The 14,627-nt window shown below is 43.9% G+C and overlaps 1 protein-coding gene across 1 annotated transcript in view; it reads right to left on the minus strand.

The window, feature by feature from the left end:
• LOC136652411 (cytosolic phospholipase A2 gamma-like) overlaps positions 1–14,362 on the minus strand; it is a 33,599-nt gene extending 19,237 nt beyond the window's left edge. Inside the window, exons 1-6 of the mRNA XM_066629348.1 lie at positions 14,330–14,362; positions 13,133–13,237; positions 9,683–9,825; positions 7,381–7,579; positions 5,969–6,077; positions 4,282–4,422 (exon numbers count right to left, since the gene is read on the minus strand). Of these exons, the coding sequence (XP_066485445.1) occupies positions 4,282–4,422; positions 5,969–6,077; positions 7,381–7,579; positions 9,683–9,825; positions 13,133–13,237; positions 14,330–14,362 (730 nt within the window). The remainder of the gene's footprint in view (positions 1–4,281; positions 4,423–5,968; positions 6,078–7,380; positions 7,580–9,682; positions 9,826–13,132; positions 13,238–14,329) is intronic.
• Between the last annotated feature and the right edge of the window lie 265 nt (positions 14,363–14,627).

The raw sequence follows: 14,627 nt of genomic DNA on the forward strand, positions 1-14,627 counted from the left end.
ACATCAAGATATGGGGCTTTAAGATTTGGGGTGGAGTCCTATCAGCAAGAGAGTAACTATCCCCATTCAGTCCAGCACTGTCTCTTTTCTAGTGGTTGTCTCCTGGAGTTTCTGCTGCATCTTTTTAGATTGTGAGCCCTTTAGATTGTGAGCCCTTTGAGACACAGAGCAAGTTGAATTTCTCTGCAAACTGCTTTGTGAACTTTTAAAAAAAAGAGGTTTATAAATATCATCAATAATAATATGACTGATAATAGTTTTAGGTGCAGTTCCAGAATTGTGTTTGGGAAAAAATCTCATGTGCTGACAGTATACCAGCATTTAAGGCTGCAATCCTATGCAATTCATTGCCGTAAATCCCATTGAACATAATGGGGCTTACATCTGAGTAGAACCACATAGGACTGTGCTGTAAACCAGACTAGAGCTACGGATTATGTTCTGTAGATATCTTCCGTATATTTGGAAGAACCCTTCCATTAACATTGGGGGGGAGGGAGTAGACTTTTTTTTTGGGGGGGGGGGCAATCAGAGAGTCAGATCATTTCATATTGAAACTTGAATATTGAAATGAATTAGACCAGTTAACTATGATGGGCAGCCCAATTCAATGCCAAGGTAGCTCCAGGGCAACACCTGTCATGAAAGTGCTGTAAGGCACTTAGCCACCAGTGGGCAACACACAGCATTGGCGGAGAGGCCAGTGCTGGGTCTCCATGCCGGTAGAATACCAGAGAAGAGCACCCTTGTGGTAAGTATCCCTGCCAGTCAATGGGGAGGCATTTTGCGGTGTGGAGAGGATGAGGGAAAGGTGAGGAGGGGCAAAACAGGACAGAGGAAGGGCAGCCCCAAGGGTGGATCAGGTCCAGGAGGGGGCAGGGATGTCGGCAGAGGCTGCCGCCAAATCTTATCCCCCCTCCTGAGCCACAGAGCCCAACACTAATCTCCTCTGTTCTGGGCTAGCTCAGGAGCTGGCACAGAATAGACCAGGGGTGTCCAAATTTTTTGGCAGGAGGGCCACATCAACTCTCTGACACAGTGTCGGGGGCCAGGAAGAAAAATAATTAATTTACATTTCAAATTTGAATAAATTTACATAAATGAATATATTAGAGATGGAACATATTAATGAATGAAGGTCTCACAATAACATCAAGGCCTGTGATGCAGCCTTTCCTTTGCTGCTGCTACTGCATCACAGATGTGAAATAGCAAGCAGTGGAGGGAGCCCTCATCCCACAGCTCACGCAAGAGGTCGAACAGTTGGTCGTCATGCTGAGAGCGGTTACATTGGGCCAGCGCAGGCTCCAGCAAGTCTCCGGAGGGCCAGAGGCTCATTGAAGACTGGGGGCTCCCCACGGGCCAGATTGGGAGTCCTCGTGGGCCATAAGTGGCCCCAGGGCTGGGGTTTGGGCACCTCTGGAATAGACCCATTGGAGCTGCCAGAGTTCTACACAGAGAAAGATGTTCCCTTACCCCAAGGGGTCCTCTGCCACTGTCCTCACTTCTCTCCTGGGTCCAGTCTGCCCACATCCTGCCTTCATGCCACCCTCCCCCTACCCAGGTTTGTCCCCTCCCTGCTTCCCGCAGCCTCCCACTGACCTGGAACACCTCCATACTGCATGGCAGCCAACTCACCACTGACAGCTCCCAGGGCCTCTTCAACTGGTGCAGGGAGTTTCCCCCAGCGCTCCCCCCCCCCACGGCTGTGTGCCTGAGATTGGCACTATAGCCTTGGAGGATTGGGCAGTTAATACATATTATTAGTTGACTGGTTTGTATTGTGCCCCATTTTTATCACCCAGTGACCTTAGGGCAGCTTAAAGTCAAGTTAAAACAAAAATAGAAGCAATACTTTAAAATAAAAGTCATAAGAGCATAAAATAAAAACAAATAAAACATACATTAATGTTCATGATGAGTAAATATATTTAAGAATCATGTGTGGTTCTAACATTAAGCAAGTTTGGCCATCCCTGCTCTGCATGGTGACCAGATGAAGTGGTTTGAGAACCTGTTTAAGAATATTTCAACAGTGCTCAACACATGGGTGGGTCTGTTGGAAGAAGGCACATTTGGACATAGTCTGAGTTCAGCCTGAAATTTACTGAATTCCATCTCTTTAGACACCTGTAGGATGAATGCTCTTGCCTAGACCAGCAGTGTGCAAACCCCATCCAGGGACCATTTGCAGCCCTCGGCGTCCACCAATCCAGCCAACAGGGAGCCCCCAATCTCCAATGAGCCTCTGGCCCATCAGAGACTGTTGGAGCCTGTGCTGGTCCGCGACCGCCTGACACAAGCTGTGGGTCGAGTTATAATTCTCCTGTGTATTATAAATGAGTTCAGTAAAAATTCATTCCGGCCCAAATCCTAACCCACTTTCCAGCGCTGGCATAGCGGTGCCAGAGCCACGTGCTGCATCCTGCAGTTGGGTGGCACTCATGGAGACCTCCTCAAAGGAAGGGAATGTTTGTTTCCTTACTTAGGAGCTGCATTGCCCTTATGTTGGTCCTGGAAAGTGGGTTAGGATTGTGCTTTAATTCATATAAGTTCCGTCTCTAATCCGTCTCGTATATTCATTTATGTAAATGTATTTAAATTTGAAATGTAAATTAATTATTTCTTTTGCTGGCCCCCGACACAATGTCAGAGAGATGATGTAGGAGGGCAGGAGGTCTGGTCTAGAGGGTAGAGCCTCCATTTGCCTGAAGATTAACATCCACAAGGTCGCCAGTTCGAGGCCACCGGCACTGTGCGACCTTGAAGCAGCTGACAAGCTGCAGCTGAGCTGTTCCATCTGCTCGGAGCGTGGGAGGATGGAGGCCAGAATGTTAAACCAGATCGGAGTGTAACAGCTTGAATGTGGTGGTTCTTGAAAGAGAGAACCTTCTTTCAATTTGTAAAAATCCCTGCGTGGATTTAATAAGCCTGCCTGTGTAAACCGCCTTGAATAAAGTCTTGAATAAAGACCAAGAAAGGCGGTATATAAATACTGTATATTATTATTATTTATTATTATTATTATGTAGCCCTCCTGCCAAAATGTTTGCCCACCCCGGATTAGACCATGCTCAGCCCATTATTTCACATAGGATTTGTTCAAACTGACTGGCTCTCTCAAGCCTTTTCTAGATGATTGATTTGCTCTCCATCATATTACTCTTCCAGATAATCTGAGAAATTATGTGAATGACCAGAGAAGAAGTCACGGAGAAGAAGAAAGAAGCTATATTACAATCTTTTGTTGCAATGGCTTACGTGGTGGGAACTTTTCTAAATGACTTGTTTCTTTATATTGTTGAAATAAAGACTTTATTTTGTCTGGAAAGAGAAATGTATAGTTACATTTACACATATGAGGCTCTCTCATATACAACACATATTGCTGATTATACTCAGATTACAAAAGGCTACCTATCCAGGCCTTTACTTTTGTCCTCCATGACCTGTGAAGGTGCATCTCTTCCCTTGTGTCCTCCACCCCTCCCCCATTTCAACACTATTGCCATTTTCCCTCCTCCCCTCTAGGAGTGTCCAACTCATCAGGGCCCTGACTAGTGTGCAAGAATTCCCCATTCCATGCAAATCCTTCTTATCTACCCATTGTCTTTCATGAACTCTGATCCTAACCTCAACCACAGAAAAAACCATACCAATTATATAATCCATAATTGCCTCCACGCTTCCGAGGGCACTTCCCCATAAACCTAAAATAAGAAAACAAAAATGTTCACCATTTTTCACCAGGTAATATTAAATGGCAAAGTTGTTTGATATTTTCTTTCAAAAAAAATTGCTTCACCTTGTGGTTGCCCCAACAATGCAGAGGAAAGAAAGATTATAAGCAAAACCACAGATATTCCAATCTACAAAGGAACTACTGTAATTTGGATGCAATGCAACCTGCAGGACTAAGGAGGCCAGTGTACTGTAAAGTCACCTGAAAGCATCTAGCTGTCCTTTCTGTGGTTCTTGCAGGAGGTTTGGTCCTCAGTTTTCTTCCTTCCTCCCCTTCTTCTTCTGCAGGAGAAGGATGTGCTCTGCCAGGGGACCGTTCTAGGGTTCCTAAAGTCCTAGGGTCTCTCAACAATCAAAGGTATCTGTATACAACTATGATTTCTTATGAAGCCTTAACTTCGCCTTCTCTTCTTTATATGTTTTATTGATAGCAACTAGCCCAGGTAGTGGGATATATATTTTTAGTACTGTAGGAAGGGAGGAAGCTTTACTTTGCTGCTTCCCCCTCTCCCTTTCAACAGGAACAACAAAAAGGGTCACCTTGCAAATAGCAGATTGTTTTCTCCTTCTTCGGGTCTTTCAGACACCCGTTCTCAAATTCACTCCCAAAGTGTTCAATGTCGATGGAGGCACCAATGCCAGCGATTGCAACTTCATGTGGGGTAAATTCATACCAGCTTCCTAAAAATATTAAGATTTGAATGGCATAGTCTGAAGGCACAAGACACAACAACCTTGTTGCAGCTAAATGGGTCACTGTCTAGTCAGGACCTGAATGGAGACAAGTTATCTGGAAAACTGTGCTATTTTTAACTATGAGTTAAACCATGAGTTACTTTAGCAAGGGTGCAAAAATAAGATATGAAATGGCTAAATAACAAAAAGGAATTCCGTTCAAGCTGCCACCACATTCACCTATACAGTGATTCCCAAACTTTTTTGACTGGCAGCTCGCTTGACCTACTGGGCCACTGGCTGTGATTCCCTGTTTGGGTTACAATCTTATATATTGTATAGGACAAAGTGTTTTTCATCAGGATTCCACTTCTCCCCTGTCTGGTTTCTGTGGCTCCTTGAGGAGCCACAGCTCACAGTTTGAGAATCACTGACCTATAAGAAGATTCAAAGCCAATTTGAAAACCGTGCTTTGATGGAAGATCTGTAGGAATTAGGAGGACGGTTAAAAGATGAACTGATTAACTCCACTAATTAATATTGGTGAAAAGTCTCAGCAAGAGAAGGGCTTGGCACAATTTTTGTTGGCTGAACCTCAGCAAAATTGCTTCGACCTTTACAGCATGACAATTGAGAATGATCACTGACCCATACTGCCACTCAGTAATCTGGCAAAATGGTTATCTTACTGCACAGTTGACTGTATGTCTACTCAGAAGTCACTGTCATTGTGTTCAGTGGGGTTTATTCCCAGGTAAGTATGTATAGCAGTGTTCTTCAACTGTGAGGTTGGGACACCAATGGGCCTCAGTTGTGGGGTCGTGACAACTTAGAGTAATGAAAAAGGTTGAAGTTACTAGCTAGAGCACCAACTAGCTAGAGGTAAAGTGGTGGAATCTAATGTAGCCCATCAAGTACCAGGTGATTGTGTCCCACTCCTACTTGGGTTCTTAGCAATTGGGCTAAAATAGCTTTCATTAGTACAGGCTTCATAGCAACTTTTTCTGTTCTCTCTAATAAGAATATTTTGTACAGTGAACAGTTCTGGGAGGGCATTCTGGGGGGGGGGGTGGGCAGGTAGGATCCCAGGAGGGGGACAGGATCAACTGTGGGGTCTCAGTCTCATACTTTATTTGTTTATTTATATATTGGGGTTGTGGCATGAAAAAGGTTGAAGACCACTGGTGTATAGGATTATAGCCTTACAGGACTTCCCTGCCCATTAGCCAGGCAAATCTCATATACAGTGCTACTCATTTCTACATGGGCATGTAATGAGGGAGCTGCAGTATCTACTTGGACAGGGGCACTTGTGGCACCTCACAATAATGCTGGTGTAACATTGCAGCTAAGAGAGTGGGTTGCAAATCAGAACATTCTCAGTCTGAACTGCGCTTCTGCCATGAATGTACTGGGTTGTCTTAGACTGCACAGCTATACAGTTGACTCTTGTCATTCATGGATTTGGCACCCACAGATTTGACTCACCCTATAAATTGAAATTCATTTGAGAAATAGGATTAATAAGCACTGTACCAAATAATTTAGTTACCTATTTTATGTTCATGATATCTGTTGCTGTCCACAGCTGCATAAATGGGATAAGGATTCTTCCCATTCTCTGAAGATTCCTTCTGCTCAGACAATTTTGTCTCATCCATCTGAAAAGGCACAGGCCAAGCTGATTTAATTTACTGCTAAATCTGCTTCCAACCCACTCTTAGCCAGTGACAGGTTTAGCATGCAGAAAGTCCCAGGTTCAATTCCTGACATCTCCAGGTGGGGCTGCTCTGTCCAAAAACCACTACAACTCAGTATAAACCACAGTGAACAAGATGAACAATGGCTTGTCTCAACATAAAGCATATTCATAGGTTCATATATGTTTATAAGGAGAGTCCTCACACTGGTTTTTCAAGAATGTGTTAAGTCACAAAATGGTCAGCTGGGAACCTACAGGCCAAGTGTGGCCCTCAAAGCACTTCTGCCTGTTCCAGGAAGCCCTATAAGAATTTAATCAAGGTGTGGTAGCAAAAATGTAGCACTCCACACTTTGAGAGCACATTCTGGATGGATAGAGACCCCTCAGGGGTTATTTTTAGAAGTGTTTGTTTCTGGTGAGTAAAACAGGATTGCAGCCGAACAGACCAATTCTAACCTGTGCTGGAATGGGTAGGCTGGCTGACATGTGCTGTATCCAGTGCAGGGTTGAGGCTGGCTGCTGTGCAACCTAGGGCAAAGGATTGCACAGTGGCTCAAATGGGGTTACTCGGATCTGCGCCACCTGAAGAGGTGACGCAGATCTGAGTGCCCTGGTGCTAGGCCAGGCCTCCTGGGAGAGGGGGGTTAGGATCTGGCCCACCCGCCATCTGTCCTCCCCCTGCCCCAGAATGCCCCGGTTCTGCCCTCCCAGACCCCCGCACAGGCAGCCCACCACAGGCATGAACTCATCTGTCCTGGGGCTTGCTATAGTGTGGGGAGGTCAGTGTGCATCCTTGTGCCGGCTTCACTGACCCTGAAGTTGTTGCAAACGGGTCTTACGGCACATTTGCGACACTCCAGGGGCAGTCTAAGGGACTAAGGGCCAAATCTTATCCAACTTTCAAGCGCCAATGCAGCCACAACGTAGGTCCAAGGTAAGAAAACAAATGTTCCCTTATCTTGAGGAGGCCTCCCTACCACAGGATGCAGCATACACCCTGCTGGCATGGCTGCATTGGGGCTGGAATGTTGGATAGGATTGGGTCCTTATCTCTGGTTTGCACTCTAAGTCTTACTGAACACAATGGAATTACTTTTGAGTGAAATAAATAACCACTTTTAAACACCTCTAGTTATATCACATATGACAGATTGTACAGGAACTACAGGAAATGTTTATGTCTGGTTTGCTTTTATGAAAAAATTCATTACATTCTTGTTAAGTTCAGGGATTCTTTGCATTCAGCCTTTCTTGCCCCCTACCTGTTTCAGTAGCTCATACACAATACAAAAGGCCCAGAAGTCAGTCAAAGAGTAATTTTTATCTTTTGTGGCTTCTATCGCAGCTTCTAGTGCTTTCAAATAATCCCAAAGGCCTTTGGTAAGTGTTTCAGTCAGACTTTCTTCTAACATCTTCATATTTTCTGACCAGTCTTCTTGTTTATAGAGTCCTGACATGCACCTGGTAGTGAAACGGGGGAAGGGGGTGGGGGGAGAGAATGGTGGAAAATGTGTAATAGATTTAGACCACAATCTGGGATTTACTGATTCGTGGAGCTTTCGTAAGTCTGGGAAATGAGGAATCCTCATATGAAGATAATCAAAATCTTGTCTTATGTGCTTCGAGGCATGTGAATGGTCTCAACCTATGAGTTACATGTAAAATATTGAATTCTGAATTTAACAAATGGTTGTTTAAACATTTAATTTAGTGCTGGACTAGCAGAACCACGGGTGGGACTTGCACTTCCAACTGAACCTGCTCATGATACATTGTATAATGGGTTGCATACAGCTGCCATTTAAATGCTGACAAATAACGGTTTGCCCACATCGGAAAGCAAAATAGAAAATTAGAGCTTGTGAGGGGAGGACATAGAGAGAGACAGCATCAACCCAAGACCTGACATCTGAGGCACATGTCAAATGCTGCCCACCTTGCCTGCTTATGTGCCAGCCTCTGTTCTTCCTACTTTCCAAGGTTCAAGCTCCTCACTCTCCTCCTTTTCACCTTTCCTCATCCCCTCTGTCTCCTTCTTCCTTTTCCAATCAAGGGAGAAGGAAGGGGGCAGAGTAAGTAAGTGGGCAGAGGTGGGAGTCCACCAACATGATGCAAAAGGCAACTGATTCAGGACTGGCTGGCCCTGGAAGGGGGGGGGAGTGTGGGTGCCAAAGCAGAGCTGGCATCAGCAGAAGACACTCTTGGGCAGCTTCCAAGGGCTCGGTAGCCCACTCCTCATACCCTCCTGGTATCAAGAAAGGATTGGGCCCAGCCAACAAACAGCAACAGCTAGCTGGGAGGAGCCCCTAGGTAGTGGATGTGGGTTACTTTGTTCATGGCCAGATGACTGCAGCAACAACATTCTAGCTGGTGACAGTTTCATGCCCTCCAGTCCTGACAGTACCCCATGTAGCACAATGATGCCATGGGAGGCAGTACATGAGTTACATGGCAGGCAGCACCCGTCAGTTCAGACAAAACTTGTCTGCCCCAAGCCAAAAGCAAAGCCACTGTTGTTCTATGTACTTTGTTACAGAATTGAACTGGGGAGAGACTATTCATTAAGCATAGTAATAATGGGAAAGATGTTTAATCTGAATAAATCAGCAGTAGTGTTGCTATTATAAAACTCCTTGAGAGGATCAGATCCCCATCACCCCCAAACTAGAGAACTGGGCTGCAATCTTATACACACTTTCCTGGGAGCAAGCTCCATTGAACACAGTGGGACTGATTTCTGAGTAGACATGCATTGGACCACACTGTTAGAGGTTTGGGATCATCTATACCTATTCTAAGGTTGGTATAATAACACCTCAACTCATGTGAGGGATATGATCCTTAAAAGCTAAGCATTGTCTCAACCAGGACTATAGGAAATGGAATTGACCATAAGGGAGGAAATTGATTGGTCAGAATATGCTGTTCTTATTTGCTCCAGGTGATCAGATACAATGGAGGCCAGCATGCCTATACCTTTAAATATTGCATAGAAGTGGGAATTTTGGCAGGTGCAGCTTTTTAAACCTCTCTATGTTGAACTACACCTGCCACAATTCCCACTTCTGTACAATGGTTAAAGGTATAAGCACTCTATCCTTCCTTGTATCTGGTCACCCTGTATCCAGCCAGGACAAAGAGCGCTGTAGCAAAATAGTACTAATGGAAGCAACATTATGAAAGGTATTTATGCATTCAGTGCAGCCCATGTATTTTGTTTCAGTACTAAGTCTCTCAGGGATTGAGCCAGAATTCACAGAAGAGGTTTCCAAGTAATGTTCAGCAGTACTTAATGCTATGGGGAATGTAAGACCAATTATACATAAATAAAAGCTCAGTCTGCAGAGGGAAATATACTTCTGAATTCCACATGCTTGGTCCAAACATTTGGAAAAACCCATCACCTTAATGTCTTCATTGTAATTTTCCTAGTGATACGCACTGCTGGAAATAGAATGCTAGACGAGGTGAACCATTGGATCCATCTGTCCCACTAAAGCAACATTCTCATTCTCAATTTAAACATTCTCATTAAACATTTCATATCTACCATCATGCACTTACCAGGTGGAACCCGACACCCCACCCAAGTACATAATGCAGTCCAAGAGGTTCTGGTCCTTCAACTGCCTTAGTGTCCCAAAAAGGGCAATCATGGCCCGCAAACCTCCACCTGATCCCAGGACAGCAATAGTCGGGATTTTGCCCTGGTGAAAAGAAAGCAAACATGATGAGGGTTCTGATCCACCAAGCCATTTCCGCCCAACGTTGCATATACGCAACAGGGATCAAATGTGTACACCTGTGGGTTGGGTAAAAATGGGTTAAGACAGGGTTCTGTGTCCTTTTAATGTGTAAGGCAGAGATATGGCATTTACTGGTAAATTAAAATGATAATATGCACTTCCACAATGTATCATCACATCTTCTTGTAGCAAGGACCAGTGATGCTGCAAAATTCCAGCAAGTGCAAGCATTTATGGCAGATCTCAAGTCAATTCACCTACAGTCAGACCCCAGTACCACAGAGGTTTCATTCTGGAACCCCCTGCAGACACAGAATCTGCAAATACTGAAGCACAAATTTAAGTTCCTTAAATGACTGAATGAAAACATGCCAAAATTGGGTTTTCTGTCTTTTTGAGGCCAAACCATGCAGTTTTCAAGCCTCTGGGGCTATTTTTAGCACTGAAGGACCCACTTCTGGTTCATGCAGAGGTTCTTTCCTCCTCCCAACCTCACCACGGAATGCATCTGGGGCAAGGCTGGGAGGAGAAAGGAACTTCTGTGCAACCTGGAAATGGGTCTTTCGGTGCTAAAAATACCTCTAGAAGTTTGGAAACGGCACAGTTTGGCTGTGAAAAGGTAGGAAACCTGATTTTGACACACTGTTTTTGTTTTAAGGGGATTTAAATTTGGACCCCAGTATCTGCTGGCATCTGTTGTGAGTCAGCCACTGGATTCTGAATTCAGTTATGATAATGTGCAAATCTCTTCATACAACCAACACAGTACACACAGCATAATGCCTGAGCAGTTTGCTTTTAGAAGATGCAATGCATTTATTATATGTTCCTGGCAAGAAAAAGTTGTCATCAAATCCCACAGTAAAGTGATTTTCTTCTAGGGTATTTTTTTTTAAAGTACTGCTAATCCCTTTCAGGCAGGTAGATATATGAACTATTTATTTGCCTATGTAAATAGCTTTGGGCACAATCCAGCCCTTCACTTGGGCCAGTGCAAGTCCCTCGCAGCCCCATGGGCGGGCTGGTGGGGAGTGGGAGGTGGGGGTTGGAATCCGGCATAACCTATGTTACAAATTTAAATGTATTTTTTTGTGTGTGTGCAGGGGTGGGGAATTGCATGTGGTCCACAACAATTCCAGTTTTTGCCTCAGTGGTCAGCATTACTAAAGGTTGGGAACCACTGTCTTAAAAGATAAAGTACATTTGTCTTATCTTCCTGGCAAGAAAAGTTCACATAAAGTCCCCCAGTGAAGCTTTCTTGCAATTGTTATCTAGTTTTTTTTTTAATTTATTGCTAATCCCATTGAGGTAGATAGATATATTAGCTATTTATTTTGCTTTGTAAGTCACTTTGTGATCTACCGCAGACACCCACCTATAAGTTGATCTCACAGACAAGTTGAGGACAGGGTTTGAGCAAAAATCATGGGATTTTCTATGACCCTCTGATAAGTCGGGGGTTAAACTTAGGGGGGTGCTTGACTATAGTTTTGACTGATTTTACCCAAGGCCAGATCCTGAAAAATAACTTACCACTAATAGTTACCTAAGAACTGTAGTCTCTAATTTATTAAAAACATAGTAAAAGATCATAAGAAACATTTTAAAAAAAAAAATTGTGGTCTTCACCACCTTTTTCTAAACACTATCCGTGCACTGTAAACAACATACCAGTAAAACAGTGGTTCCCAACCTGGGATTCATTTACTCCCAGGGACACTCAACAGGACCTTTAGGGGTACTTGAAAAAGAATGGCATAATGGCAGAAAAAGGCAGGCCATGCTCCAGAATGCTTTGCTGGGCCAGCAAGGCAGGAAGGGAGGTAGTTAGTTGGCTGTGAAAGCCCCACCAATAGCTAGTTTTTGGTCATCAATTCATCTATGAACCAGTGATTGAAAACCAGCACAGTAAAAAAGCTGAAATATAATATGGAAAGTGATCAATCACCCAGAATTTCTCAGCACTTCTGGTGTAAAACAGTGCAAAGGCAGAGTCTTCTGTTCTTCAAACAGATGAAAAGAGAAAACACTGTGATAAATACATGAAGTCTGGGCTTTCATATGGAGGAGATGAGGGCTTGTATTATTAATTACAAACATTTTGTTAATATGAAGGGTACAATTTATGGAAATGGGCTGCCAAGGGATATGCAAGTGAAAAAGGTTGGGAACCACTGCAGGAAAACCATGAATCAAATCCACCTTTAAGGTGTCTGGTGTGTTAAGCCAGAAGCTCTACGTACAACATACAACCCATAACACATAACTGGGAGTGTGCAATTCAATTCACAGCAGAGAGATGCAGCTGCATATATTTGCAACCCTTTTTACTCAGCAGTAGACCCACTGCTTTCCATGGGTGTTATCCTTAAGTAATGGTGCATTGAATTGTAGCCTGGGACTTCGCTTCAAATGGAGAGGATCCCATCCTGGTGTTGAAAAAAACAGACCTCTGCCAAATGCAAGCCTTTGCAAAACAGAACCAGGCTGCAGCAGCATTTGCAAAATGGAACAGAGGAGAATAAAAGGTTAACTTTGGCTGGAATTTCCCAGCTAAGTGACTATAGAAGCTAATATCTGCATTACTTCTAATGACCCACTTGAAAAAGAAATGAAACTTTTCAGAGTTGAAAGGCTCTGCCCTCTGATTGACCTGGAGATAAGGTGAAGTGATAATTGGAGCTTAATTACTTGGCATCCCTTCCCCTGGAGGCTGGGGATAAGAATAGGCCCTCAGTTTGGCTGTACTTGTCATAAGAGGCGACTAAACAGCCACCGGGTAGGTGGGACGCCTTAGCCTGGGAAGGCAGCTCATCTGAGAGAAGGAAAACTCTGATCCCAAACCTCCACTGCCTTGTGGCTATATCCAGTTATGGAAAAGGCTTCAGGAGTCAACCTTGAGGCAAAATCCAGAGCTGGAGTCCCTGAGGCAGTTCATGGCTGAACACAGTCACATTCTGGCAACTCCTGTGATGCCGCTAGAACCAACCGTATTGACTTCTGCCTTTCCATTGGACCATTTCAGCGATGTGGAGAGGGGAGATTTACTGCATGGGAGACAGTCTATCTTCCATATCTACTTTATCCGGGCTTTGCGCACTGGAGAGGACACTCTGTTCCAGAACCACCATTCAGAGCGCGATACCGTGGTCTTCCAAGACTGAAGGACTGAAGAATTTTAAGTAATATAGGCGAGTATCTCCGGTACTTTGTTGCTGAATAATAATAATAATAATAATAATAATAATAATAATAACAACCACCTCACCTTTTCATCTTTGATCTTAAGCTTGACAAGGCCTTTCTTCACCACTTTCTTTCTTGCGGCAATGGCTTTTTTCTCACCCGCCGACAGATCTGTTGATAGCCGGACCTGGAAACACACAAAATGGACTTGGGATAAAGTGGAAGTCTCTTACCAGCAAAACTGGAGAGCAGAGCATTTGATATCATACTCAGATATTCAGCAAAGAAAATATCACTCCCTGCTAGCTAGGCAAAGAGGCACCTTGTAAAGTGGGATTCTCTTATATTTAACAGAGGCAGAGCAAGTGACTCTCTTCACCCCAGTATGGGATCTTTTCCAGTGCCTGTTGAAGGTGTCTCTTTTGCACTTCTTTGTAGACTGTAAGCCCTTTGGGGACAGGGAACCATGTATTGATTTAGGGAGCAATCCTAACCAACTTTCCAGCACTGACATATCTGTGCCAAAGTGGTATGCACTGCATCCTGCAATGGGGAGGCAGTCAAGGGGGCCTCCTCAAAGCAAGGGCATGTTCGTTTCCTTAACTTGGGGCTGCATTTTGGCTAGGTCAGTGCTGGAAAGTAGGTTAGGATTGCGCTTTTATTTTGCTATGTAAACTGCTTTGTGAACTACTTTTTGTTAAAAAGCAGTATATAACTATTCATCATTATCACCACCACCAGTATAACATGGAATAGTGACTTCAGTGACAGTTATGTCCATGATGGCATCATCACTGGGTTACTGGATACTATATTGAACCAGTTCAGATGCAGCACCAAGTCAGGACACGGTTTCATTTTATGTGATTGAAGAAGATCCAAAACCTTGAGTTTGTACCCTGCATCCTCCTCCTTGCTCTCCCTTACAGTCTCTTGCAGCAAATCTTAGTTGGCTGTTATATCTCAAACAGGAAAACAATGGTTTGTCCACTTCAAATGTAAGAGGCAACCATTATTTACAAGGAAAGATATGAGCTCAGCGCTCCCTCAGATAGTACGTAATTCTGAACTGGGCCACTGTCTCTTCTTTTGGAGATGCAAGATGCTGCAGTCACAACTTTGCCATCTTGGAGCTGCAGCTATTGCAGAGAAACATATGGTAGATAATACCATTTTATATGCAATAATTAAAGGTGAAGCACTGTAGAGCATGCTGGCTTTAATTCTGAGCAAGTGTCAGAAGGTAGATGCATTGTGGATTTTCAGAGGGATTCCTCACCTTCACAGATGTGTTGGTGTCCATCTCCTCCATCTAGTTTCTTTGCAGATAACTCAAGGAATTCACACTCAAAACGAGGAAGCAGCAGAAGGGGAAAGTTGAGATGCAAGGACTTGCATTAGCTGATAGGTAGTGATATTCTGTCCACTTTTATCCTCTTGGCTGGAACGCTGAAATACAGTCACGTGGTTTTTGAGTTACACTGTTCCTGGAGAAAGAAGGAGCTTGTTTCTGAAGAACTGATATGAGGTTTATTGGTATGATATACTGTTGATATGATGTTTCTGGAGAAAGAAGG

The sequence above is a fragment of the Tiliqua scincoides genome, chromosome 5, assembly GCF_035046505.1.
Source record: "Tiliqua scincoides isolate rTilSci1 chromosome 5, rTilSci1.hap2, whole genome shotgun sequence".
NCBI lineage: Eukaryota > Metazoa > Chordata > Lepidosauria > Squamata > Scincidae > Tiliqua > Tiliqua scincoides.